This window comes from Equus quagga, unplaced genomic scaffold (genome assembly GCF_021613505.1).
Source record: "Equus quagga isolate Etosha38 unplaced genomic scaffold, UCLA_HA_Equagga_1.0 153_RagTag, whole genome shotgun sequence".
NCBI lineage: Eukaryota > Metazoa > Chordata > Mammalia > Perissodactyla > Equidae > Equus > Equus quagga.
Window position 1 is genome coordinate 626515 of NW_025796915.1, and position 24483 is coordinate 650997.

General features: G+C 37.1%; 1 protein-coding gene across 2 annotated transcripts; it reads left to right on the forward strand.

Moving 5' to 3' along the window:
* The first annotated feature begins 6838 nt into the window (after positions 1 to 6838).
* LOC124233103 (reticulocalbin-2) lies at positions 6839 to 23496 on the forward strand. Of its 2 annotated transcripts, none has more exons than XM_046650219.1 (7): positions 6839 to 7174; positions 7562 to 7667; positions 10261 to 10457; positions 17626 to 17739; positions 21012 to 21108; positions 22008 to 22147; positions 22661 to 23496. In XM_046650219.1, the coding sequence occupies exons 1-7, from the start codon at positions 7031 to 7033 to the stop codon at positions 22811 to 22813; spliced, it is 951 nt and encodes a 316-aa protein (XP_046506175.1). In that variant the 5' UTR covers positions 6839 to 7030; the 3' UTR covers positions 22814 to 23496. The 2 variants fall into 2 exon arrangements, with proteins under 2 accessions (XP_046506175.1, XP_046506174.1); XM_046650218.1 differs by having other exon boundaries at positions 6840 to 7174; positions 22005 to 22147.
* Positions 23497 to 24483: the final 987 nt, after the last annotated feature.

Genomic DNA, 24483 nt, shown 5'->3' on the forward strand with positions numbered 1-24483 from the left:
CTCTGGTAACCACTAATCTGTTCTCTTTATCTATATGTCTGTTTATCTTCCACATATGAGTGAAATCACACAGTATTTGTCTTTCTCTGTCTAGCTTATTTCACTCAACATAATACCCTCAAGGTCCATTCACGTTATTCAAATGGGATGATTTTGTATTTTTGATAACTGAGTAGTATTCCATGGTGTGTGTATATATACATATATATACACACACCACATTTTCTTTATCCATTTATCAGTTGATGGGCACTTGGGTTGGTTCTATATCTTGGCTATTGTGAATAATGCTGCAACGAACATAGGGGTGCATAAATCTCTTTGTGTTGTTGATTTCATGTTCTTTGGATAAATACCCAGTAGTGAGATAGCTGGATCGTATGGTATTTCTATAATTTTTTGAGAAATCTCCATACTGTTTTCCATAGTGGCTGCACCAGTTTGCACTCCCACCAGCAGAGTGTGAGGGTTCCCCTTTTTCCACATCCTCTCCAACACATATTATTTCTCGTCTTGTTAATTATAGCCATTCTAATGGGTGTGAGATGATATCTCACTGTAGTTTTGATTTGCATTTCCCTACTAATTAGTGACATCAAACAAGATGATGGGTTTAAACCTAAATATCTCAGTCATTATATCAAATAAAAATGGAATGAATACTCCAATTAGGAGGCAAGGATTTTAAGACTAAATTTAAAACTTCAACTATATGCTGATTTCAAGAAATATATCTTAAGTATAAAAATATAGTGAGGCTGTAAGTAAATGAATAGAAAAATGTATACCTGCAAACAGCAATCAAAAGAACTCTGAAGTAGTTATAGTAAGATCAGACAAGGTACGATGAAGGGCTTTACCAAAGGTATAGATAATATTTCATAATGTTAAAATGTCAGTCCATCAGGAAGATACAAAAATCACAAGTTTATATGTCCTTAATAACATAGCCTCGGGGCTGGCCCCGTGGCCAAGTGGTTAAGTTCACGCGCTCTGCTTTGACAGCTCAGGGTTTCGCCGGTTCGAATCCTGGGCGTGGACATGGCACTACTCATCAGGCAATGCTGTGGTGGTGTCCCACATGCCACAACTAGAAGGACTCACAACTAAAAATATACAACTATGTACCAGGGTGCTTTGGGGAGAAAAAGGAAAAATAAAATCTTTAAAACAAACAAACAAAATAAACAAAAAATAAACAACAACAAAAAATAACATAGCCTCAAGATACATATGATAAAAATTAACAAAACTTAAAACAGTAGAGAAATATACAACCATAGTGGGAGATTATGAGACATCTCTCTCAGTAACTGATAAAATAAGCTGACGAAATATCAGTACAGATACAAAAGATCCATACCACACAATGAACGAATGTTACCTAACTGACATAGAAAATTGCAATCAACAACTTCAGAATACAAATTTTTTTCCCAGTACACACGATTCCATGGGCAACAGGAGTCTGAGAGCTGGCCTCTCTAATAGAATAAACAACAGATACTATCATGTCTGTCTTTCCCACCTGTACATTTGTGTTCCAATTCCACTCTCTGATTAAGTGCGTGCCAGGTGGGAGTTTATTTAGCAGAGCACTTGAGATACTTCTCACTTTGGGTATTATGAGTAAAATGTGAGAGTAGAGATCAGGAGTCATATTTTGGAGGAGATTCAAAGGTCTAGCTTGTTATACTTGATTCCAAAATAGACTACATGTTCCTAGAGGTGAGATGGATCCAGGTAAAGCAGCGTTTGTGGTAGGAGGTGGAGACATGCAACCAGGGAGGCAGAAGACAAGGAAAAGCATATCAGACAAAAGTGAATTGATAGAGAAACTCCTGAGGTGGAAAGTGGATATTTGTTGAGGAATTTTAGGGGGTCCCCAAACCTTGTAATTCATTCTGGATTATGATCTTCTGCTGTTTTGAGCTATTTCATTGATAGTAGTAGCTTTCTTTGTATACTATTTTTGCATAAGGCATTTTGCCTTTTTAAAGTATATATAATGTATACAGAAAAACTCTGAAAGGTTAAAGACCGATGTTAATAGGAGTTACTTATAAGAATAGGATTTGTGATCATTTTTTTTCTTTTTGTTCATTTGTATATACTAATTTTCCTAACATAAACAAGTAAGCATGCATTACTTGTGTAACTCCTTTGTTTCTACACTATACTTTAGTACAAACTCTTTTTTTTTTTAACAGAAACCAACCTCAAAAGCCCACAGACCTGAGTTTGATCCCAAATCCAACAAACCGAAGCCCAATCACTCCTAAGTCCCTGAACATCACCTTGTGATGGAGTTGCAATCATAGCAACTGTGTTTTCTGTTTGTCAGTTGGATCTGAGAAAATATAAAGCTTGAATGTATGGTGTGACTATACAGCAATCCTGAGTTTTCTTCCTACAAACATTCCAAAACTTATACATTCAGGAAGTGTTGTCTTTCAAAGAAGTCACTCTGCCCATATCAGTTTTGGATTTCCTCTCACAAAAATTTCTTCAGAGCTGGTTTAGTAATGCCAAAAGAAAATCAATTTCATTATAATTCACAAGAAACTCTTGCTTAGTCCATGGTCTTACTCCTCTTTTTGCTCCTTCTCTCATTGCCTTCTCTAGCTAAGTTTTATACTTTCCTTCTCTGTATTCTTTATTTTTACTGCTAAGGTGTTTAACTAAGACTTCAAGGACCTATTGTTGAGAACCTGGGGAAAAGAGTGTGGGAAAGGGTTCTGAGGCTTAATAAAGCCTGGGACTGGGAGAGGAGTACTGAGACGGGCCTGGACAGTTTGAGTATGAGGCCCAAAGGTAAGGTGACATCATAATTTGTCACCTCATTCTGGGATACTTTTGAATGTGAAAGGGGACATGATTAATAATTATGCCAGGTCAACCAGGATATATGGTCACCATATGGTTACAGGGAGCAAGTCAGGGAAAGCCCTCTGACCAATATCAGTCCGCTTGGGCTGCCTTTAGCACCAGAGATGGGTGTAACTGGCCTAGGGTCATAAATGTGAATTGCCGGATGTAGAAGATGGCTTCTATTTGAGGATGATGCTATCATTACAGTTGATCATTTGATTATTGGGACAGATCCATGTTTAATTTAGGGAACTCTCACTTGGTAAGAAACAGTTAATTGAATATCTTGGAATTACTTCTAACAGGTTATTAAGATTTTATGACCACTTGTACATTTTTTGGATACTCCTTAGAAACGAAAATATTTTCTAGGTATTATAACACACCCACCCATATATTTCCTGTCATCTTCTAAGACTCCACTATTACCCTGGAATTTTCACATCTCCTTCTCTCCTCAAGAATAATAAAAGTTTAAACAACCTACAAAATCCCTCTTATTGTGTGATCATTTAGTCTAAGCTCTTCCTTCATTCACTGCCTTATAGTCTGTTCCTTTGTCTTGTGTTTTCCAACTTTGGAAAAGCTAAAAATTCATCGAGTTTGTTGGCTTTTCCACTTAAGTTGTTTATCGTGCCTATAACACATGTCCACATCACATATGTTAAGTAATTATTGCAAGTAAGTATTGCTTTATTTTTTAAGCCACTGTTCATTGTAACACACACACACTTTACCAAACTCAAAAAGTAAGAAATCTATAAATTCCCTCTTTTAATAGTTTCAAAGCTAACTCTACTATCTATAGTACATACTTCTAAAAGAATGCCACTATAGCAGAATTCATTAATTCCACAAAAATTTATTGAGTTCCTCTTATTAGTAGGGGCACTAGTGAAATACAGGTGAAATCACCTAGTTCCTGACCTCAAGGCTCCCAAATTCTGTAGTAATGTCAATAGTCACAGTAGATTGTGCTAAATGTTGTAGCAGAGGAACATACAAAGCACAGTGACAGAACAAAGTGAACTAAGAGATCAACTATTTTGGTTGGCAGGGAGTTGGAAAAGGTCTCCTTTAGGAAACACTTGTACTGAGTCTGGAAGGTTGAGTAGAAATTTTCTAGGAGTAAAGAAAGAAAAATAAAAGAATTTGAGCCCCTTCTATGGGTCAGACACCTTAGATAGAGTATTTAATAGACTCCTCACATAATACTTATCAGACAGCTTTTTATTATTCCATTTTTTACAGAATTAAAAATAGATTAAGTCATTTGTTCAAGGTTACATAGCGAGCAGGTGAGCTACGGAGACTAAAAATTTAAACTCTGTGTGTCTGATTCCAAAATTGTCTGTGTTCTTTCCATGGCATTATACTGCTTCCTAGCAGGGCAGAAGGAGATATGACTAGTAGGGTTTTGTTTTGTTTTGTTTTGTTTTGTTTTTTGGTGAGGAAGATTGACCCTGAGCTAACATCTGTTCCCAATTTTCCTCTTTTTGCTTGAGGAAGATTGTCCCTAAACTAACATCTGTGCCAACCTTCCTCTATTTTGTACGTGGGATGCCTCTACAGCACGGCTTGATGAATGGTGTGTAATTCTGCACCCAGGATCCAAACCCACGAACCCCAGGCCGCCGAAGTGGAGCAGGCAAACTTAACCACTACACCACTGGTCTGGCACCCTGATTAGTAGTTTTAAATGCTGTGTGATGCAATCTATGTAAAGTTCAAGAGCAGGCAAAACTTATTTATGGTGAGAGAGGTCAGAATAGTAACTACGTTTGGTAGAGATGATGTTGGAGAGCAGGAGGGAGACTTTTGTGATGCTGGGTACATTTCACAAGTGTATATATTTAAAAATGCATTGAGCTATCATGTAAGATTTGTGCACTTTACTGTATGTAAATTATACCTCAAAAATGTAAATAAAAACAAATTTGCTATGTGCTATGGCTTTCATAGGTCAAGAAAGTGATCTCCAGCTTCTCACAGTACCTTTTTTTTATTGACAGGTTGCTCATTTTAGATATTTATTTTTCCCTGAATAAAATGGATTAATTACAAGTAATGACAATGGATCAATCTTGCCTCTCATGAGGTCTTTATCATAATCTGCTTCCTAACAATCCTCACTGCCAAGATCATAAAATCATGGATTTTAAGAGATGAAGAGTTGCTTAGAGACTTCCACAAGGGCTGTCATGTGGATCTTTTTGAGACGCTGATGAAAGGAAAATTATGCACCTCCCCCTAGAAATGTACATATGCACATAATTTTGCACAGGACTTTGGGATTATCACACCACTTAGACCAGTTAGCAGTCCAAAATTCTCAAATTAAGATCCTTTGATCTAACCCAATCCTTTTCCCACAGATGAAAAAAAATAGGCCCAAGGAGGGGAAGCAGCCTATTTAGGGGCTGAGAGAAGACAGAACCCAGGCCTTCTGATGCTCAGACATTTATGCTGTTCACCCCGTTGCCTCTTTGGATATCATTACATTCTCTTTGCCCCCAAACACCCATCTGTGGAGTCCTTGAGTTCAGAAGAATTTCCATGACGCCTTGTATCCTACCCTTTGTAATTGGAAGCACATCAGAAGCTGGTCAAAATTTACCTTGTACTTAGCGGAGAACAGCAGGTGCAAAGCTGAGTTGGGGACATTTATCTCTCTTTTTTCACAGACTGCCTCACCCAGAACTCACGTTAAAATTAAAATGACCTGGTGATGAAAGCTTTTTTCTTTTCTTTTCTTTTTTGTTTGTTTGTTTTAGAGAAATTAACTCTGAAGTGTTGCCTATATTTATACTCTGAAACTTGAAATTTTATTCTGCATTGATCTTTATAACATTGGAAAGATCCCACTGAACTCACTCTGCTCTGTAAACCTTTCAATAGTCTCTGATCAAAAACAATAAAATTCCAGACTGACCCAGGAACTTTGTCTGATTTGTGCCCACTCCAGTTTTTCAGTTTGGGACAGAATCTTGCTCCCAATCCAAACAGAGACTGTGAGAAGTGAAAGAGGACCCAGAAAGCCTTTTCTTCTGTGTGAAAAGTCCTTGTCCTAAATGGAGAAATCAATGAAAGAAAAGAGCTCAAGCTGCAGCCTACAAATTTCTTGGGGTTTAGTGTGCGGGGAATGAGGTGCAGAAATTACATAGATTTGCAGGTAAACATGGAAAAGAAGCCACGTTTACATGCATTCTATTCGTAAAGGTTCTCCTAGGTACTGGCTAAGCTATTCCTTCCGTGCAATCATCTTTTGCTTTTCTACCTGCATGAATGTAAGCTTACACTTATTAAACTTTAACATTCCTGCCAGCTACTGTTTCAAACACACTGTACTATTCAACTTAATCTTCACAACACCTCTTTAAGATAGTGTTATTACTATGACCATTTTATAAATGAGCCAACAAGTTTTCAAGGGCCAAGTAACTTGGCCAAGGTCACAGAGCTTGCAAGTCACAAAATTGAGTACCAGATACAAATATCTAGTTTCAGTACCTGAGTTTGTCCATCCTGCTCTGGTGAAATAAATAGGTAGAGATACACTGAAGACTGGGAAATGGATACTGTTGGTTGGCTCTTCAAGACAAAGATTTTTCTAGGTACTGTATTGTTTTCACCCAAATCGCCTACCTTTCTCATTAATGGATGGAAGCCAGGACCAACACATGCAGTGGACAGTGAGTTTTCGGTAAGAACTAGGCTGAGGAAAAGACAGGGCGGGGGTAGGTGGGGGCGTGTTCTTCCGAGGTGGTCGTGGTGCGAGACGAGGCGCCAGCTGGGGTCTCCCCTCCCGGCCCCCACCGCCAGCCTCCGGAGCTGCTGGGCGAGCGGCCGACCCCGACTGTGCCGCGGCCCGCCCCCAGAGTCGTGTGGCCCAATCAGCGGCGCTGCCTGGCACCCCGCCCCTCCGCCGGGACTTATAGGCCTCGGCCGGGCGCCCAGCGTCGCCGCAGTTGTTGCTCGAGCCGTGGCCTGCGAGAGGTGGGGGAACGGCGGCCGCCGCCTGCTGCGCGTTCGGCTTCCCCCTCCCCACGGACGCCGCCCCGCCTCCCGGCGGCCGCCCGCCCGCGGAGCGCCGCCGCCGGCCTGAGCCCTCGCCCGCCTCCCTCCTCGTCTCTCCCTGTGTCCGCGGCGGGCCGGCGCGATGCAGCTGGGCCCGAGGCCCGTGGCGCTGGGGCTGCTGCTGCTGTGCGCCGCGGCAGCCGGCGCCGGGGACGCCGAGGAGCTGCACTACCCGCAGGGCGAGCACCGCGCTGACTACGACCGTGAGGCGCTGCTGGGCGGCCAGGTGAGGCGGCCAGGCCGGGGGCTGGGAGAGCGGGCCTCGCCCCGCGGCTGCCGCGGGCTTTGTCCGGGGACAAAGAGGGCCGGCCGGGCGAGGCCTGGCCGGGGCGGCCTGACAATGGGGGCCTGGCGGGGCGCCGCTCACTCTCTGGGGTCCCCGGAGCCTCTGAGCCTGAGGAAATAGCGAGGCCCAGGAGCCGGGTCCCTTCTACCCTCGCGACGCGGGGCGGGATCACTGGGGGCGTATAGGGGGCAGGGGCCTTGGAGAGCAGGTGTGGGTCACCCAGAAACCGCTCGACAAGGGAGGCTTCTGGCGGCCCTTTTTTTCTCCACCATTTTGACCCACTGATAGTAATGCTTGACCCTCCTGTGTATCGCTTACCCCCCAAAGGAAGAAGTCGATGAGTATGTTAAACTTACCCCCGAAGAGCAGCACAGAAGACTGAAGTCAATCATAAAGAAAATTGACTTGGACTCAGATGGCTTTCTCACCGAAAGTAAGGACGTCCTACACTACTAACAGTGGAGAAATCCCTTTGTAGGAGACAGAAACACAAACATTTAAGCAGGAGTGTCTGTTGGGTGTAGATTGCTGGTGTTCCAACAATTGAGAGGTACTGTGAGAGGGGAAAAAAGGACGTGGTGAGTAGGTTTTATACCTGGAAGTCTTTAGACAGGATATCAAGTAAAACCCAGTGCTTTCTCCAGTAATACATAAATGTCATTGACCCTACAAGGTGTCTGCAAATCACACGTTGAGCAAACACCCTGTTCCTCACATGACTTTTACCAACGTCAGCAATATGATTCATTTTAGAGAAGTATGCCAAAAACCGTCTTAAGGCATTAAATGATTTATTGCTCTTTTGATATATGCTTCAGTGGAATTTTAAGAATTTGCCTTTTTTAAATAAGCAAGTAGAAAAAGACCTGTTGTATGTGAATTATGTTTATCACAAAATATTGCAGCCAGTAGGGACCTTAGAATCATCTTATCTGCCTCTCTGTAGAGATGAAGAAACTGAAACCCGGAGAAGTAAGGGCCTTTCCCAAACAAGTGGCAAAGCGAGGACTAGAATCCAAATCCGCTCTTAATTCAGTGTTTAAATATCCTTCACTTAAAAGATAATCTGAGTGCTATTAGGTAGGTTCTATAGTCAGAAATGAAATGCACAGATTATTGAAAGAATATTCTAAATGAATTGCATTGCAACTGCCTCTCCTCATTGCTTAATTCAAGTGATGAACCCTGTCAACTTTCCGAGCTGATGCTCAACAAAAATTCAGGAGCTATTTTGCTATAATTCTTATTTAAATGCTGCTCCACATCTCAGGAATGAAGTTGCTGGAGAGAGAATTGCAAACTAATTGGTAAACTTAACATGTGTTGTCAGGTATTCACACTGGTGCCCTCAGAAATATTAAGGTTTTGATTCCTTCTACTTAAAACAACAACAAAAACCTTTACACTCTTAATTATCCAATAAGAATAGCTCCATTTTTGGTTACACTAGAAAGCACACAGAACAAGTTGGTTTGGAAGACTGTTGTACCTGTCTCTAAGGGCCTACATATGTTCAAATATTTAATAGTAAACTTTTCGAAGATTTAAAGTTAAAAGGAACTTAGTCCAGATCTTCATTTTACAGGTGAGAAAACATAAACTTGGGAGGGTAAACTTCTTTATGGCAGAGATACCCTGCAAACCCATGCTTCTGGTCCCTGTTCCATTCTGTATTCTGTTGTGCCATGATGATCTCTAAACTAGAAGAAACCCTCGTTGTTCTTGAAGACTCTTCAGGGGATTTTGCTAATCTGCACTTGAAGGGCCACACTGGACTCAGGTTCTTGAGAGACAGCAAAGTACAGTAGAAGGAATTTGAGCTTTGAAGCCAAACCTATGTTTGAATCTGGACTCTGCTTCTTAGCTATGAGGCCTCAATTCCAAGCCTCAATTTCCTGAACTGTAAAATAGTGATTATAATTGCCTTGTTTTGAAGATTAGAGACAACAAAATAGAGGACCCGATATATAGTAATTGTTCAATACATGGTTGTCATAATAATTATTATTCTGCCCTGATTTCGAGTTTCAGGAGAAACAAAGTGCCTTCACTTCGCTATTCACCTGACCTCTCCCAAACCAGTAGAGAAGTACCACTCATTAAACCAAATGGAGTGTATTATCTTTAAACCAAATGGTATTACTCCTGCTGTCCTTGCAAATATTCATGTTTTTTTCCCTCCCCACTTTTTTCTGTAGTGCAGTAAATATCTCTATGAGTAGATTTTTAAAAGTTGATCTGAAAGTGGAAATTTGAGAGTTAGAAAGTTTTTCCCCATGTCTTCTTCAGGTACCAAGTTAAGACAGATGGCTGTTGCTTGCAAGAAGGGCATAAATCATAATCACTACCCATAACTTTGTTAAAATTTCCTCCAGATGTTTTATGACATGGTTAAAGGGAATATACTGTAACAATGTTTCTCAGACTTCAGTGAGAATACCTTTTCACAATTTAGGCCATATCTGCTTACCATCTAGTGTTTCCTTAACATAGTTTTGGTTCAACTCAATGTAAAATTTATTTTAAAGGAAAATTTTATAATACTTTCATAAATGAAAGACATTATTTTTTCTAATACATGTTAAAGTAAATAGGTAGTTATTTATATATTTGTGCTTCCTGGAGATCTGTGATAGCTGCAATTTTTTGGTAATCTGCAATTTTTTGGGTAAGGTTAAAAAAAGTCAAGTGCTTTTTTGGCCAATTGTGAATGCATTTAATAAATGCTTATTGAGCCCGGCTCTTTCTAGGCATTTGGAGTACCTCAATGCACAAAACATACCCAAACTCTCTGCACTTAAGGAAGCTTACGTTCTATTTAGATCACATATTATAATATTCTTAAAGTCCAAACAGCTCTTCCCACCTCCTACTCCTATTTCTGTGAATACAGCTAGGCCACTTCTCACACAATATTTGCAAACACTCAAGTTTTTTTTTTTCTTTTAGAGAAGGTTTAGAAATCCTCATTCCTCTCAGTATCAGAATTACTATCACATTCATTGTGTTCTGGGAAATTCTCATAGGTGAACTCAGTTCATGGATTCAAATGTCTTTTAAACATTATGCTATGCAAGAAGCAAAACAACAGTTTGTTGAGTATGATAAAAACAGTGATGGTAGTGTTTCATGGGATGAATACAACATTCAGATGTATGATCGTGTGATCGACTTTGATGAGAACACTGCTCTGGATGATGCAGAAGAAGAGTCTTTTAGGCAGGTGAGTACCTGTGCACAAGCTGTTCCTTTTGATCATATCAGTTCACTTTACCTTCCTGCATGAATGAGCACAAGAGGGCCTGAGGTCATAGACTAGATTGCCTTGTTTTCTAGGCAATCACCTGTTCCACTTCAGTGGTCATTTTGATGGTTTCCTTTCTAGCCAGATTTAGGACTCATATTCTGGACTACCTAAATTATCCTTGCATCTCTTTTTCTCGGCTGCATCATTTGTTTTCATTTCCGGAGTTGCTTTTTTACTGTATTTTGAATATGTATCGCAATGTTTTATTTTTTGTTATTATTGAACAGTTTTATATCATATTTACTAAGAAAACTATAGAGGCCCATTACCATTTTTAAACAGTTTTATATAAAATAACTTTAAAAAAAATTTTTACCTGTGGTAAAATACACATAACATAAAATTTACCATTTTAACCATTTTTAAATGTGCAGTTTGGTAGTGTTAAGTAATTCACATTGTTATGCAACCAGTCTCCAGAACCATTTTCATCTTGCAAACCTGAAACTCTAAACCTATTAAACAACTCCCCAATTTCCCTTCCCCTGAGCCCTTGGCAACCCCCATTATACTCTCTATCTTTGAGCCCTTGGCAACCCCCATTATACTCTCTATCTTTGAATTTGATTACTCTAGGTACCTCATATAAGTGGAATCATAAAGTATTTGTCTTTTTGTGATTGGCTTATTTCACATAATGTCCTCAGGATTCATCTATGTTGTAGCTTGTGACAGAATTTCCTTTTTAAGGCTGAATAATATTCTACTTGTATGTGTATACTACATTTTGTTTATCCATGGACATTTCATTTATTGATGGACACTTGGGTTGCTTCAATTTTTTGGTTGGTATAAATAATGCTGGTATGAACGTGGATGTACAAATCTCTCTCCAAAACTCTGAATTCAGTTCTTTAGGGTATATGCCCCAAAATGAAATTTCTGGATCATAGTAATTCTATTTTTAATTTTTGGGGAATTGCAATATTGTCTTCCTTAGTGGCTGTATCATTTATAATAACTCATTTTGAAGATTCAGTATCACTCTGGGCTCTGTTGTGTCTCATTAATTTGTGGTTTAATTTGTCAAAAAATACACTTCTTAAGCAGAGCTGAGGAAGGCAATTTTTATTTAGGAAATAATAGGAATATTTAAAAACTTTTAGTAATTAGTAGGAACTTTTCAAGACAAATGACTAATAAGCTTGAGAAATTGCTATTTCACATACTTTTGTATTTCAAAGGTAATTTTAAACACTTTTTTTCTTAAAGATACTTTCTTTTTGAAAGATGCTTTTTTGTATCTGGGAAAAAATAAAACTAAACACCTTGTTGCAAACTGTTATGTCCCAAAATATTAGTCAAGGATGCTTGGAAATCATTTGAGCCTCTTGCATTCCTTAACTTATCCCATTATTAGTATCTACCTTTTGGTTTTTATTGTGGCCATATTTTATCATTGTACATGCTGTTTATTTTAGAATCGTATTGGCCACTTGAACTCTGTAGGTCATCACTAAATCAAAGTTGGTTGTTTCTCTGCTAATGATTATGCATATGCTATGCATATGCCACCAGATTAGAGGTTAAAGACTCCAGCTGTGGAGCCAGTCTGCCTAGCTTTGCATCTAGCCGTACCGTTAACAATTATGCAGCTTTGGGTAAGTTATTAAACCTCCTTATGAGTCCATTTCCTCATATCTAAAAATGAGATAATAATAGTATGGAGAAAAAATAATAAATAGTAGCAGTTGGATTGGTAAGCAGTTCTGTGTTGATTTAAAGGAATATTGTTGAAGAAAGCATGTGTGATTCAAATAAATTAGTATTTATATATAATCAGCTTTTTGAAATTATTGATGCATTTGTTAACTATATCAGCTTAGATGAGTTAGGATTTAATTTACAGGGGAAAAGTGTATCTTGTTTTCCTTTTTTCCTCTGTATTTGGGTCTTCGTCTGACAGCAGACTCAGGAGAGTATACATCAGTCTTTTTACTTCTCAGTGCCAAATGAAAACAAATGATGATAATGAGAATTGGGATTTATCTATCTACTAGGTATCCTCCTTTACTATAGAAATTAACTTATCTTAAAAGGATCATTTGAATTCTGAGATTTTTCTAAAACCAAACAATGGTATGATATGACTTCCCTGCCAGGGAACAACAGAGAAGTTAAATACTGTGTTTTAAAATCTTACTAGAATTAGATTCTAATTGTTTCCTTTTTTTTTCTTTTGGCACCCAAAAGATTTAATGACTATCCCATCAAAAATTAAGAAATGTGTGTGTGGTTTTTTAATCTGTATTCTTGGGAGGAGGTGATGTAATGATGATGTTGAGAAGATGATTTTCACTTTGAAGAGACACATGACTTATTAATACAAACTGCTTATGAACAGTTTTTCTTCTGAACTATATCTAATTTTAATGCTGTGTTCCCCCACTCACTATGTGTTGATGACAAGTCTACTTGTTAAGAATGAATTAGATGGATCTTAGTAACCTAAAGGAATTGATGGATCCGTAAAATGAACACTTCTCAATGGGAGTCCTTTTGATTATTCTTTGATGACTGAGGAATATGTCTCTATATGAAGTTTTAATCATAATACTTTTAGAATTTGATAGGAATAACCCCCTAAAACTTTATGTGGGGTGTAAAGTTGAACCAAGAAACAGTTGCATTATTCTTTAAAATAAAAAATCAATGATGAAAAATGAATCAGTCTTAAACAGAGTTACAGACTAAACATTGTACTGTAAATAAAATAATCATAAAAAGTACTTGGACATCTAAATAAAAGCATATTAGAAAACAAAAATCAAGTTGATACTTGAATTTTATCTTATTTTTAATGTTTCCATATAAAGAATAGCGATAACCTGGAATAATGTCCCTCTCAGGCTGCGAAATGCTTAAAAAAGCATTTCTTTATGATAGGATGAACAAGTATAGTCAGCATTTTTAAGCAGGATAATTAAAGTTTGAGGATCTCTCTGGCAAAAGTTCAATTGCTCTAACTTGTAAAGCCAGCTGCTGAACGTTCATGTATAAGCAGTATTTATGTAAGATATAATCTGATATGTGGCTAATCAGAAATTTTAAGACCTTGACTTTTGTTCTGGTATCACAGGTTATATATTTCCTCATGTAAAATCATTAGTCTACCAAAAGATGGCAGTTTTGTTCTTCCTAAGTTTCTGTCACAATATAAAAATACATGATTACAGTAGTTTCTATCTTTTTACTACTGTATGTAGCACTTTCTACCCTCCACTAGAATACAAGGTTTTTATACAGAAGAAAAAGAATATTGGAGTTTGATGAAACTAACAGTCTTTTTTTTTGGTATCGTTTAGAAATTTGCCACTTTGAAAGAACAGTCTTTCTGTATATTGGCTTCTATAATGAGTTGCTCTTAAATTGTGTTCTTCAAATGACCATGAATAAAACTGCTTTTAAAAATCACATTATTTCATTTTATTGAAAAAAAAATCTGAGAAATGTGAACCAGAAAACTACCTTCCTTTTTTTTTTTTTTTTTAAAGAAATCTCAGCTTGTTGAAAGAGCTCCTTTCTTTCCATAGGCAAATTTGGCCAAATTCAGCTCCCTCTGCTGAAACATGGACGTTTTTGCTCCAAAATGAAGGGTTCTTTCATAAGAGAATCTCAGCACTTAGTATTTTGAGTAGTGGTTTATTCAAAAAGAACTTGATGGACTCAACAAAGTACCTCAAGTTCTTTTTTATTTGCTTTTCCCCACGTTCAATCTGAACATAAAATGTAAGTTATTTGGTCTAGTTATTTAAAATTTTGAAACATTAAGTTAAAAGCAGCTATTTGGAAACGTACTTTTTTTCTTTTCTGCCCTGATTGGGTGAGCACAGCTATTTAGTGGAATCTGGGTGTTTCAGAGATGAATTCTTCTGGAGAAGATGTGAGCCTCTCCACTGTAAATCAGGCATTGTCAAAGAACCTGGGTTTCAGTAAATAACTGCTACCTGACCTCTGTGATTCTAGAAAACTGAAAAGAGCATTTCTTTTCAACAGTGAAACACATAAATTAAAAGCTTCCAAATTATTTGAAATTGTGCTTTTTTAAAAATGTGCAGTTTAATACACATCAGTTTATAGAAGAGAAAGTTATTCACAGAAATTCTCAAAATAAAATTTATGCAGGATTGGTAATATAGCACTGTTGGCTTCCAAGGCTCTTGATTACAGAATTACCTTTGAGAAATTAAGCCTTGTCCCTAGTAGCTGCTACTTGATTTGCTACTCAAGAATACTTTAAAAAAAAAAAAGGGAGGGAAGGTGGGCTTGAGAAAGTAGAAAAGGGTATGTTTGTTTAACCTCAAAATAGGCCCATTTTGGCTTTTGATGTCTTTATATCTGAACATACAGAATTAGCACTAAGAGCCTGCTAACAATAGACTTTCAAATATGCTGTGCAGATACCAAAAGTATTCTCATAAGAGGACTATTTTTCTGAAACCTGTTAATACATATATATTTTTTTCACCTGTTTCTCTTTCTTTTTTTTTGAGTTCATAGTAGTTTACATCATTGTGAAATTTCAGTTGTACATTATTTCTTGACTGTCACCACATAGGTGCTCCCCTTCACCCGCTGTGCCCACCCCCCACCTCCTTCCCCTGGTAACCACTGAACTGTTTTCTTTGTCCATGTGCTTGTTCATATTCTACACATGGGTGAAATCATCTGGTGTTTGCCTTTCTCAGTCTAGCCTATTTCACTAAGCATAATTCCCTCCAGTTCTCTCCATGTTGTTGCAAATGGGATGATTTTGTCTTTTTTTCTGGCTGAGTAGTATTCCATTGTATATATATACCACATCTTCCTTATCCAATCATCGGTTGATGGGCACTTGGGTTGCTTCCATGTCTTGGCTATTGTGAATAGTGCTGTGATGAACATAAGGGTACATATGTTACTTTGGATTTTTGATTTCAGGTTGTTTGGGTAGATATCCAGGAGTGGGATATCTGGGTCATATAGTAGTTCTATTTTTAGCTTTTTGAGGAATCTCCATACTGTTTTCCATAGTGGCTGCACCAGTTTGCATTCCCACCAGCAGTGTATGAGGGTTCCCTTCTCCACACCCTCTCTAACATTTATTATTTTTAGTCTTAGTGATTATAGCCATTTTAACAGGCGTAAGGTGGTATGTTAGTGTAGTTTTGATTTGTATTTCCCTGATGATTAGTGATGTTGAACATCTTTTCATGTGAAACCTGTTAATATATTTTTGAGAAGTCATTTGGAAGACTAGAAACAATTTGAAAATGGATACCAACAATTAATACATAGGCTAAATTTAGTGCTTTTTGAGCATTCAAAAAGGAATTGAGATTAATTGTTAAAAGTGTGTTGTACTGCAGAAGGAAAGAGAGGATTCGAGTTCAACATATTTTAACTGTTTCTGACATCCCTTTCAATAAATCATGTAATCTCAGTTTTTCTATCAATAACAGTAATACCTAAACATTTATTTAATACTTAAGGTTTACTAATTGCTTGATAGAGATTCTCATCCCAATTGCTTAATAGAGTTTTTTTCCTTATAAATTATTTATTAAAGCCAAAAAAACCCCAGTTCACGCATTTCTCTTACTCCCCCAGCTCCCACCTCTGGCAACCATCAATCTGGTCTCCATATCTGTGAGCTTGGTTTTGTTTTGTTTTGTTTAGATTCCACATATAAGAGAGATCATAAGATATTTGTCTTTCTCTGACTTATTTTGACTTAGCATAGTGCCCTCGAGGTCCATCCATGTTGTCACAAATGGCAAGATTCCATTCTTCTTTGTGACTGAATAATATCCCAGTGTGTCTTTGTGTCTGTCTGTGCGCGCATACATGTGTATATACCACAGTTTTTTTTATCCAGTCATCCATTGATGGATACTTAGGTTGTTTTCGCATCTTGGCTATTATAAATAATACTGCAATGAACATGGGGGTGCATGTACCTTTTTGAGCGAGTGTTTTCTTTTCTTTGGATAAATACCCAGAGGTAGAGCTGCTGGATCATATGGTAGCTCTATTTTTAATTTTTTGAGGAACCTCCGTACTGTTTTCCATAGAGGCTACGTCAATTTACATTCTTACCAACAGTGCACAGATTCCCTTTTCTCCACATTCTCACCAACACTTGGTATTTCTTGTCTTTTTGATAATAGCCATTCTAACAGGTGTGAGGTGATATCTCATTTTGGTTTTGATTTGCATTTCCCTGATGATTAATGATGTTGAGCATCTTTTCATGTACCTGTTGGCCATCTGTATGTCTTCTTTGGAAAAATGTCTATTCAGATCTTCTGCCCATTTTTTAATTGGATTGTTTGGTTTTTTGCTATTGAGTTATATGAATTCTTTATATATTTTGGACACTAGCTCCTTTTCAGGTGTGTGATTTGCAAATATTTTCTACCATTCAGTAGGCTGCCTTTTCATTTTGTTGATGGTTTCCTTTGCTGTACGGAAGCTTTTTAGTTTGATGTAGTCCCTCTTGGTTATTTTTACTTTTGTTACTTTTGCCTTTAGTGTCAGATTATCCCAATTTCATAGTTGAGGAAACCAGATAGGCTAAGCAATTTGCCCTAAAGAAACACCACTAGGAAGTGGCGTTGCTGGAATTCATATCTGAATCTTTCTGACTTTAGAGCCTGTGTCTCTATACTGCTCCTAATGAAGTTATTTACCCAGCCTACCTTCAAAAGGATGTGAAGGGGGCCAGCCCAGTGGCTTAGTGATTAAGTTTGTGCCCTCCATTTCGGCAGCCCAGGGTTCACAGATTCTGATCCCCAGCGTGGACCTACACACTACTCATCAAGCCATGCTGTGGTGGTGTCCCATATACAAAGTGGAGGAAGACTGGCACAGATGTTAGCTCAGGGACCATCTTCCTCAAGCAAAAAGAGGAAGATTGGCAACAGATGTTAGCTCAGGGCCGATCTTCCTCCCACACACACAAAAAAACCGATGTGAAGATGTAATAAGATAACGTATGAAAATGTACTTTAGATTTCACATAGTTTGTATTTTTCAAAGTATTTTTAATGATGTTATGGTATGCATGAGACCTTTAAACATGTTTAATATTTAATTTTCAAAGCTTCATTTAAAGGACAAGAAGCGATTTGAAAAAGCTAACCAGGATTCAAGTCCTGGTTTGAATCTTGAAGAATTTATTGCTTTTGAGCATCCTGAAGAAGTTGATTATATGACGGTAAGGAAAAAATTTTAAGAGAATTATTGAGTGACCAAAACTTTAAAACCCATTTTTAGTAAGTCATTAAAATGAATTCTATAGCAACCAGAATTCTAAGAGATAGGAAAATTCAAAGTTTGCCCCACTTAAGATTAGGAATGAGGAGGAGGATTTCTGGGAGTGGTGTCGGTGGGTGCTTATTGGGAAGAAGAAGGTAAAGGACTGAGTTTTTTTAAATCTCTGTAATATATATGAGCCTCAGTCTTCCCCTGGCGATTTTCTCTTTCATAACCAGCTTACCTTCAGTGCCTTTCTTGTCCTTTTGTAGCTTTCAGACTTTTCTCTGGTTTTTCAATATTGGTAACATTAGAACTGCCTATTTAGTTTATCACATCACTTGTGAAAACTTTTGGTCTAGGAAAATGTATCACGTTTGGATCCCTTTTAATAGAGTGTGTTTAGTGGTGTGCAGCTGCTAATGACTCATAATGTTTTTGCAACTTTAGGCATAATGAGTTCTCTCATCCCTTTGTTCTTAAATGAAGAACCAGCTCTTCAAAATTTTGTTGAACTCTAGGTTTAACTCAACAAACATTGATTGAGTCCTTACTATGACTTGGCAAGCTTCTTGAGAGCAGAACCTCTTATATTGGAGGGTAAAGATTAATATAGCAAATAGTTTCTAAAAAATAGACTAAACATTTATATTGAGATCTATTTGCCTGGCATCAGCCTGCAGCTGTGTGGCTTGGTTCCGTGGATATTTCAGGGAGAGAAGATGTAGAACTTTTGTTTAATGGGTTATGATCAGATGCAGCTGCCTTGATAACAAGGCTGCAGATAAATTTTTCTCCGTAGCTCAGTGGCAAGACACCACCATTAGTACCATTTCACTTGCCATTGTGAGGCCTCTGATTTCTCACTTGATACAAAATATATGACCTAGTTTAAGAAGAGTGCTGGGCATAATTTGTTTAATTGCCAAAATTAAGTTGAGATGAGCTAATTGAGCCCTAGCATGGCAGGCAGAGGATGCTGGATCTTGTTTCTCTGGAGAATAAGGAACAAGTGAACACAGAAGAGCAGAATGATCAATGAAAGCAAGGAAATAATTTAGGCATTAGTGTTATGGCCTGGAATATGATGTGACAATGGAATGAAATAGACTTGAGCAACATTTTGAAGAAAGCAAAAACAGGAGTGTTGACTGACGAAATAAGTATGGGAAGGGAAGGGAAGAGTCAGAGATGACTGAGGTTTTGAGTGTAACAATGATAAAAAGGTAGTACCATTGACAGAATGGGGTATGTCACGTTGGGGAAGGATGTTCTTCAATTGTGCCGAGTTGGAGTTGATGGCAGCACATAAGATGTGTGCCCATAAAGTGGTGACTCATTCAGAGCAACTTTGTTAATTCCTATTTACCTTAATTGTTTTTGTGTATTCCTTTTTCCCTTTAAGGGTATATTTGATATAGGAAAAGGCAAGAGTGCAAGATGAACTAAGTGATTCTACTTTGGATTAAAAGTCATAATTTAAAGATATTTTCATTTACATAGTTCCAAAAATTATTTTAACCATGGCAACATTATTGAAATAAGCATATTGTTTCCCAAGAGGATTACTTGGATGGAGGAATAATAATTTTGATCAGTGATTCTTAATTTGTGTTGGATCACAGACTCCTTTAAAAATATGATGCAAACAGTGGACTCTTTCCCAGAAAAATCACATATGCTCATACATACAAAATATTTGATTATAATTTCAGCAGATTCTCAGATCTTCCCTCTAAAACTAATCTTTGGATCTCCAAGCTAAAATCCCCTGATTCCTATATATAAAATCTGTAATATTTGATTTAAAAACCCAACAACTTATATTTAAGTAGTACTTCATACATATGTAGGTGAAGCCCCTGGATTTGGCTAGAACTGGAGACGTTTGAGAATATATTTTCATTACGGTTGTAATGCTAGAATCCAGATTGAAAGATATTTGGGTAGCAGCAGGTAGTGAGAAAATGAGAACAGTTGATGTAACCTGTGGGAGTCTAGGCAAGGAAGAAAAGAAACCAGAGTAGTAGTTAAAGAGTGCAGAATGCATTAAAGTGCTTTGAATGCATTTAAAGGCATAGAAGGAGCTGATGGAGGAGAGATTGGAGCCTTGGGAGAGGCTGGAGTTACGAGTGACAGAAAGCACTGAGGAAAGTATGGGATCTAGGAAGGCAGTTGAGGGCTTTGCCCTAGAGAAAAGGGAAAGTTTTAACTCCTGAGATCGAAGAAGGATGAGAGGAATCAGCATAAAAAGAGGTAATTAAAGGTGAGGATGCAATGCTGGTAAACAAGGAAGCATTTCAGAAGACCTGCACCACTTTGGAAAAATAGGAGGATCTTTGCCAAGAGAGTGTTGGAGAGAATTGCGGTAAGACTCAAAGAAAGTGGAAGTTTCAAAAAACAGTTGTAGAATGTGTGTTAGGGAAACTGAGGCAGAGACGACAGACTTCCAAGCAGCAATGAGACCCCACTGAAACGGCAAAAAGATAAGGACTAGGTTTATACTGTTGTATCCTTCTCTTTTAGACTTTACGATTCTGGAATAAAGGAGAAAGTAATGGGGGTCTGATGTACAGGGTGGGGATTGGCATCATAGGAAAAGGATACAAGAGGATATAGGAAGGTAATAAGGGAAGTACTGGCCATTAAACAGGTCGTCTTGGGTCCAGTATAACTAGAAAGGGTATAATTTCTGGATTAGAGAGAAGGATTGGTTGTTAAGAAGCCTTGATAAGAGTGAGGAACAGATTTGGGAGCAGTTTAGGGTAGATGGCGATAGATTTGGTGAAAGAGGAAGCAAGGAGATTGAGCTTTTATGGGGGACTGACAACACATTTCAGATCTGGAGGTAGAACAACAGTTCTATGCAAAGAGATGTAAGATCGTTGTTGTTAATGGATTGGAGGGAAAGTAGAATTAAAGACAAGGGTAATGAGAGATGTCCTTCTTGAGAAGGTGGGATGTGCAGAAAATAGAGGTGTGAGTTTAGTGCGAGGGTGTTTGGGGGTAAAGTGGAGTTCTTCTCAATAGCAGAAGCTTAAGGATGTTGAATTTAAAGCTACTTAACGTTTGGGGTTTTATTCCCACCTCTAAATTCCAATGTTTAGAGAGATTGTCTTGTAAATATAGACACCAAAATGATTATTCCTGAAAAATTTTTGTAGTGGAATTGATTCAGATGGTGGTGGGATTGAAAATTTTATGACTAATTTTTTTTTTATGAACATGCAATAGGAATTTGTCATTCAAGAGGCTTTAGAAGAACATGACAAAAATGGTGATGGATTTGTTAGTTTGGAAGAATTTCTTGGTGACTACAGGCGGGATCCAAGTAAGTAACCTGGGGGTTTATGGAGGACGAAAAAAGAAATTAAAGAACAAAGAAATTGAAATTGCTTCTTGAAAGCTCTGTTTGACGGAGGGAAATGGAACAAGAAGAACTGCCCGATTTCTACTTGTTCTGCCGAGTTAAATGTAGTACAAGTGAAACAATGGAACTTACACCTTATCTGAGAATGTTGTCTTGCTCACTTTTAGTTCCATGTCTAGATTCAAACATTTTTTTTTCTTTTTCAAGCAAATATAATGTAATTACCAATTCAAAGGAGTGAGGAAATAAAGGTGATATTTTTAAACAAAATCCTGTACCTTTGCATGTAGATCTTAAAAGAGAAAGAAATATCAATTACTATAAATACTGGTGTGGACTGGAACGTGACTTACTGAGTGTTTGAAATTTGAGGAGTTTGTATATGTAGCCTTTTTTTGTAAGCAGCTGTCTTTTTTCAGAGTTGTTGCTTAAAAGCATCACTTGTTATGAATGTCACTTTAAAATTACACATGGCATTATTTTGTAACAACACTTGGGAAGTGTTCTTATATATAGTCACATGATGTACATAAAAACATTACCTAGCTCAGATTTGAGAATATTAGCTATCAGAACAAGTAGCAGCACTTAACAAAATTACTAGATAATATGCAAGGATTTTAGAAGTCAGAGTCGTTTAGACTTCTGTGTCCTTTTGAAAATTATTCATAGTTTGAAGAAAATTACTTATTTCAGGACTTTTCAGATAAGTAATTCTGTTTCTTTGGGCTTCCTTTGTGTAGAAAGCTTTAAACTCATTTCCTTTATTCTAGGGATATACCAAACTTTTTTTTGGATACATGTGATATTCTTGTATATGAATGTATATTTGTGGTTTTGATTTTTTTTACATGAAGCAGCAAATGAAGATCCAGAGTGGATACTTGTTGAGAAAGATAGATTCCTGAATGATTATGACAAAGATTCTGATGGCAGGCTTGATCCCCAAGAGCTGTTGTCATGGGTAGTACCCAATAATCAGGGCATTGCCCAAGAAGAGGTGAGTATTACAGAATGACTGTCTCCCCACTAAATTTGGTGCTATTGATAAGAAAGGAAGTTCCAAATCTTAAAGAAAGAAATAATGGTGTTATTTATTTAGGATCAATGCATTGCTATTTCTTGATTAAAATCTGCAAACTGTTTTAGATTGCCAAGGAAGCAAAGAAATAAAGATTGTATCATGTATTAATTTGATAGTACAATGAATAGAATAATAAAAGTTTGTATTCACCTATAGGGGCTCAAAGTGGGTTATATTAATTTTGTTTAACTTTGAGATATTCTGAGTTGAATTTGTGTGGGGAGGAGGCAGAACCCGGCAGAAATTAAGAAAGAGGATAATGAGAGAAGATATAAATAGACCAGTTACAATGTGTAATATTTTTAGATACTTAGACAATAATGAGTACTTGGTATACCTGAATGGTTTTGACAAATCAAATCACATTAAAATGTGAACATCTTGCTGAAAATACTTATTACACTTGACACTTTTTGTTTTGTTTGAAAGGCTCTTCATCTAATTGATGAAATGGATTTGAACAGTGACAGAAAGCTCTCAGAAGCAGAGATTCTGGAGAACCAGGACTTGTTTCTTACCAGTGAAGCGACAGATTATGGCAGACAGCTTCACGATGAATATTTCTATCATGATGAGCTTTAATCCCTGGGTATATCTGAGTAGAGTACTGGCTCCTTTTGTAATTTGTTATCAGCTTTACTTTTGTGATAAAATATTGCTATTATATTTTACACACTTAAGTCTTATCACAGTCAAAATTATCTTAATGTACATTATAATTTTGGCCTTTTAGAAGAAAAACAAGACAAAAACCTGGTATTTATTTCAAAATATATTGAAGAAATAAAACAATGTTGTGCCATATGACAACAAAGTCTTTCCTAAATATTCTATTTAGTACTGTATTGTGGAATATTTGAGTTCTATTTCCGTACTTGAAAAAATAGAGGATTTTAGAGATGCCTGAACAATATTATTTAAGTTGTATGTGACTGAGCTGTCAATTTTGTTTTGTTTTAAGTAGATTTAATTTGATAACTAACAGAAAGGACATTATTTTTAGTTTTAGCATTTTGTTTTAAAACCTTTAAAGGAATCTTTAAAAGGACTTATACCTCACATATTAATGTTGAGAAGTTCTGCTTAATTTTAAAATGATTTCTATAAAGGGTTTTATTGTATGAAATAGAACTTTATATTTTTGCATATGTATAGATAGTAATTATATTTAATGTGTAACCTATAGCATTATGGTGTGTGGAATTTGACATTGTTGAGAACTCTTTTCTTTTTTGACTGATTAAAAATCAAATGTCCTATCTTTTTATATGTTTGTTTGTTTTTCTTTAATCTTCCAGGTAAACGTTGAATTTAGCATAGGTTTTGTCATATTATACATTATCCCACCTCGTCTGTTCCTGTATTTGGGTAGTGAGTGCTCTCAAAACTCTGTTAAATTGTTATTGCTGCATATTCTTACTTTGCTTTTTTTGGGGGGGGGGTGGTAAAAGAATCATAATTAAATGTGCACCTGACACATTTCAGCTATTGTAGCAAATGTAGTCTTGCTGTTTGGGGCTAGAAATAATTGTAAGAATTACGTAGGTTGACATCACCAGTAGAGCTCAGCATCAGTTACACTGGAATTAAAATCATACTTGGTCAGCATTTGTCCACACCTAAATGGTTAGTTTTAACCTTATTCAAGAGGTCACCTCATTACCTTTGGGAGGCCTAAGAAAAGTGAGAAGGTGAGGAATTCATTTTTTCCCAGCTCTGACCCATAGATAGTTTTTCTTTCTTTTTTCTTAAATTACTTTTATTTGTGGATAAAGAGGTCAGCTACACATTCTGTTGATCTTTTTCCAGAATACAGTTGTCTCTTATATAGCACAGCATTCAGGGGGCTCAACAAGTACTTATGAGTATTTGAGAAAACTGGAAGCTCTTTTCTGATAGAATTGACTGCATCTACTTACTTCTCTACTGCTCCTGTCTTTGCTAATGTGAGATGTGAATGCAAATTGTAAACTTTCACACCATAATGATAGCTTGCTTAACCTGGGATCTAGAGTTTCATTTTAACCTACAACACCTATCTGGCCGTAGCAATTTAAGCATTATAAAGATATACCATTATCATTTATCTGTCACTTGTCAGCCTTACTGAAGTTCGGATATTTGGAATAACCAATTTGATTAGCATGCCAACCATTTGTTTTTCTTACTAGACTCTCCAAAATCTATACCATAATTGTTAAATCATCAGATATGGATCTTATTTTAATCTTAATGAGTTAAGAGCATTCTAC

What these genes read in the sequence shown, in the direction of transcription:
- LOC124233103 (XM_046650218.1), top strand. Translation starts at nt 7,031, where the DNA reads ATGCAGCTGGGCCCGAGGCCCGTGGCGCTGGGGCTGCTGCTGCTGTGC. An exon ending in AGATGGCTTTCTCACCGAAA is followed by an intron (nt 7,668 to 10,260) that starts GTAAGGACGTCC and finishes AAATTCTCATAG; the next exon opens with GTGAACTCAGTTCATGGATT. An exon ending in AAGAAGAGTCTTTTAGGCAG is followed by an intron (nt 10,458 to 17,625) that starts GTGAGTACCTGT and finishes TAATTTTCAAAG; the next exon opens with CTTCATTTAAAGGACAAGAA.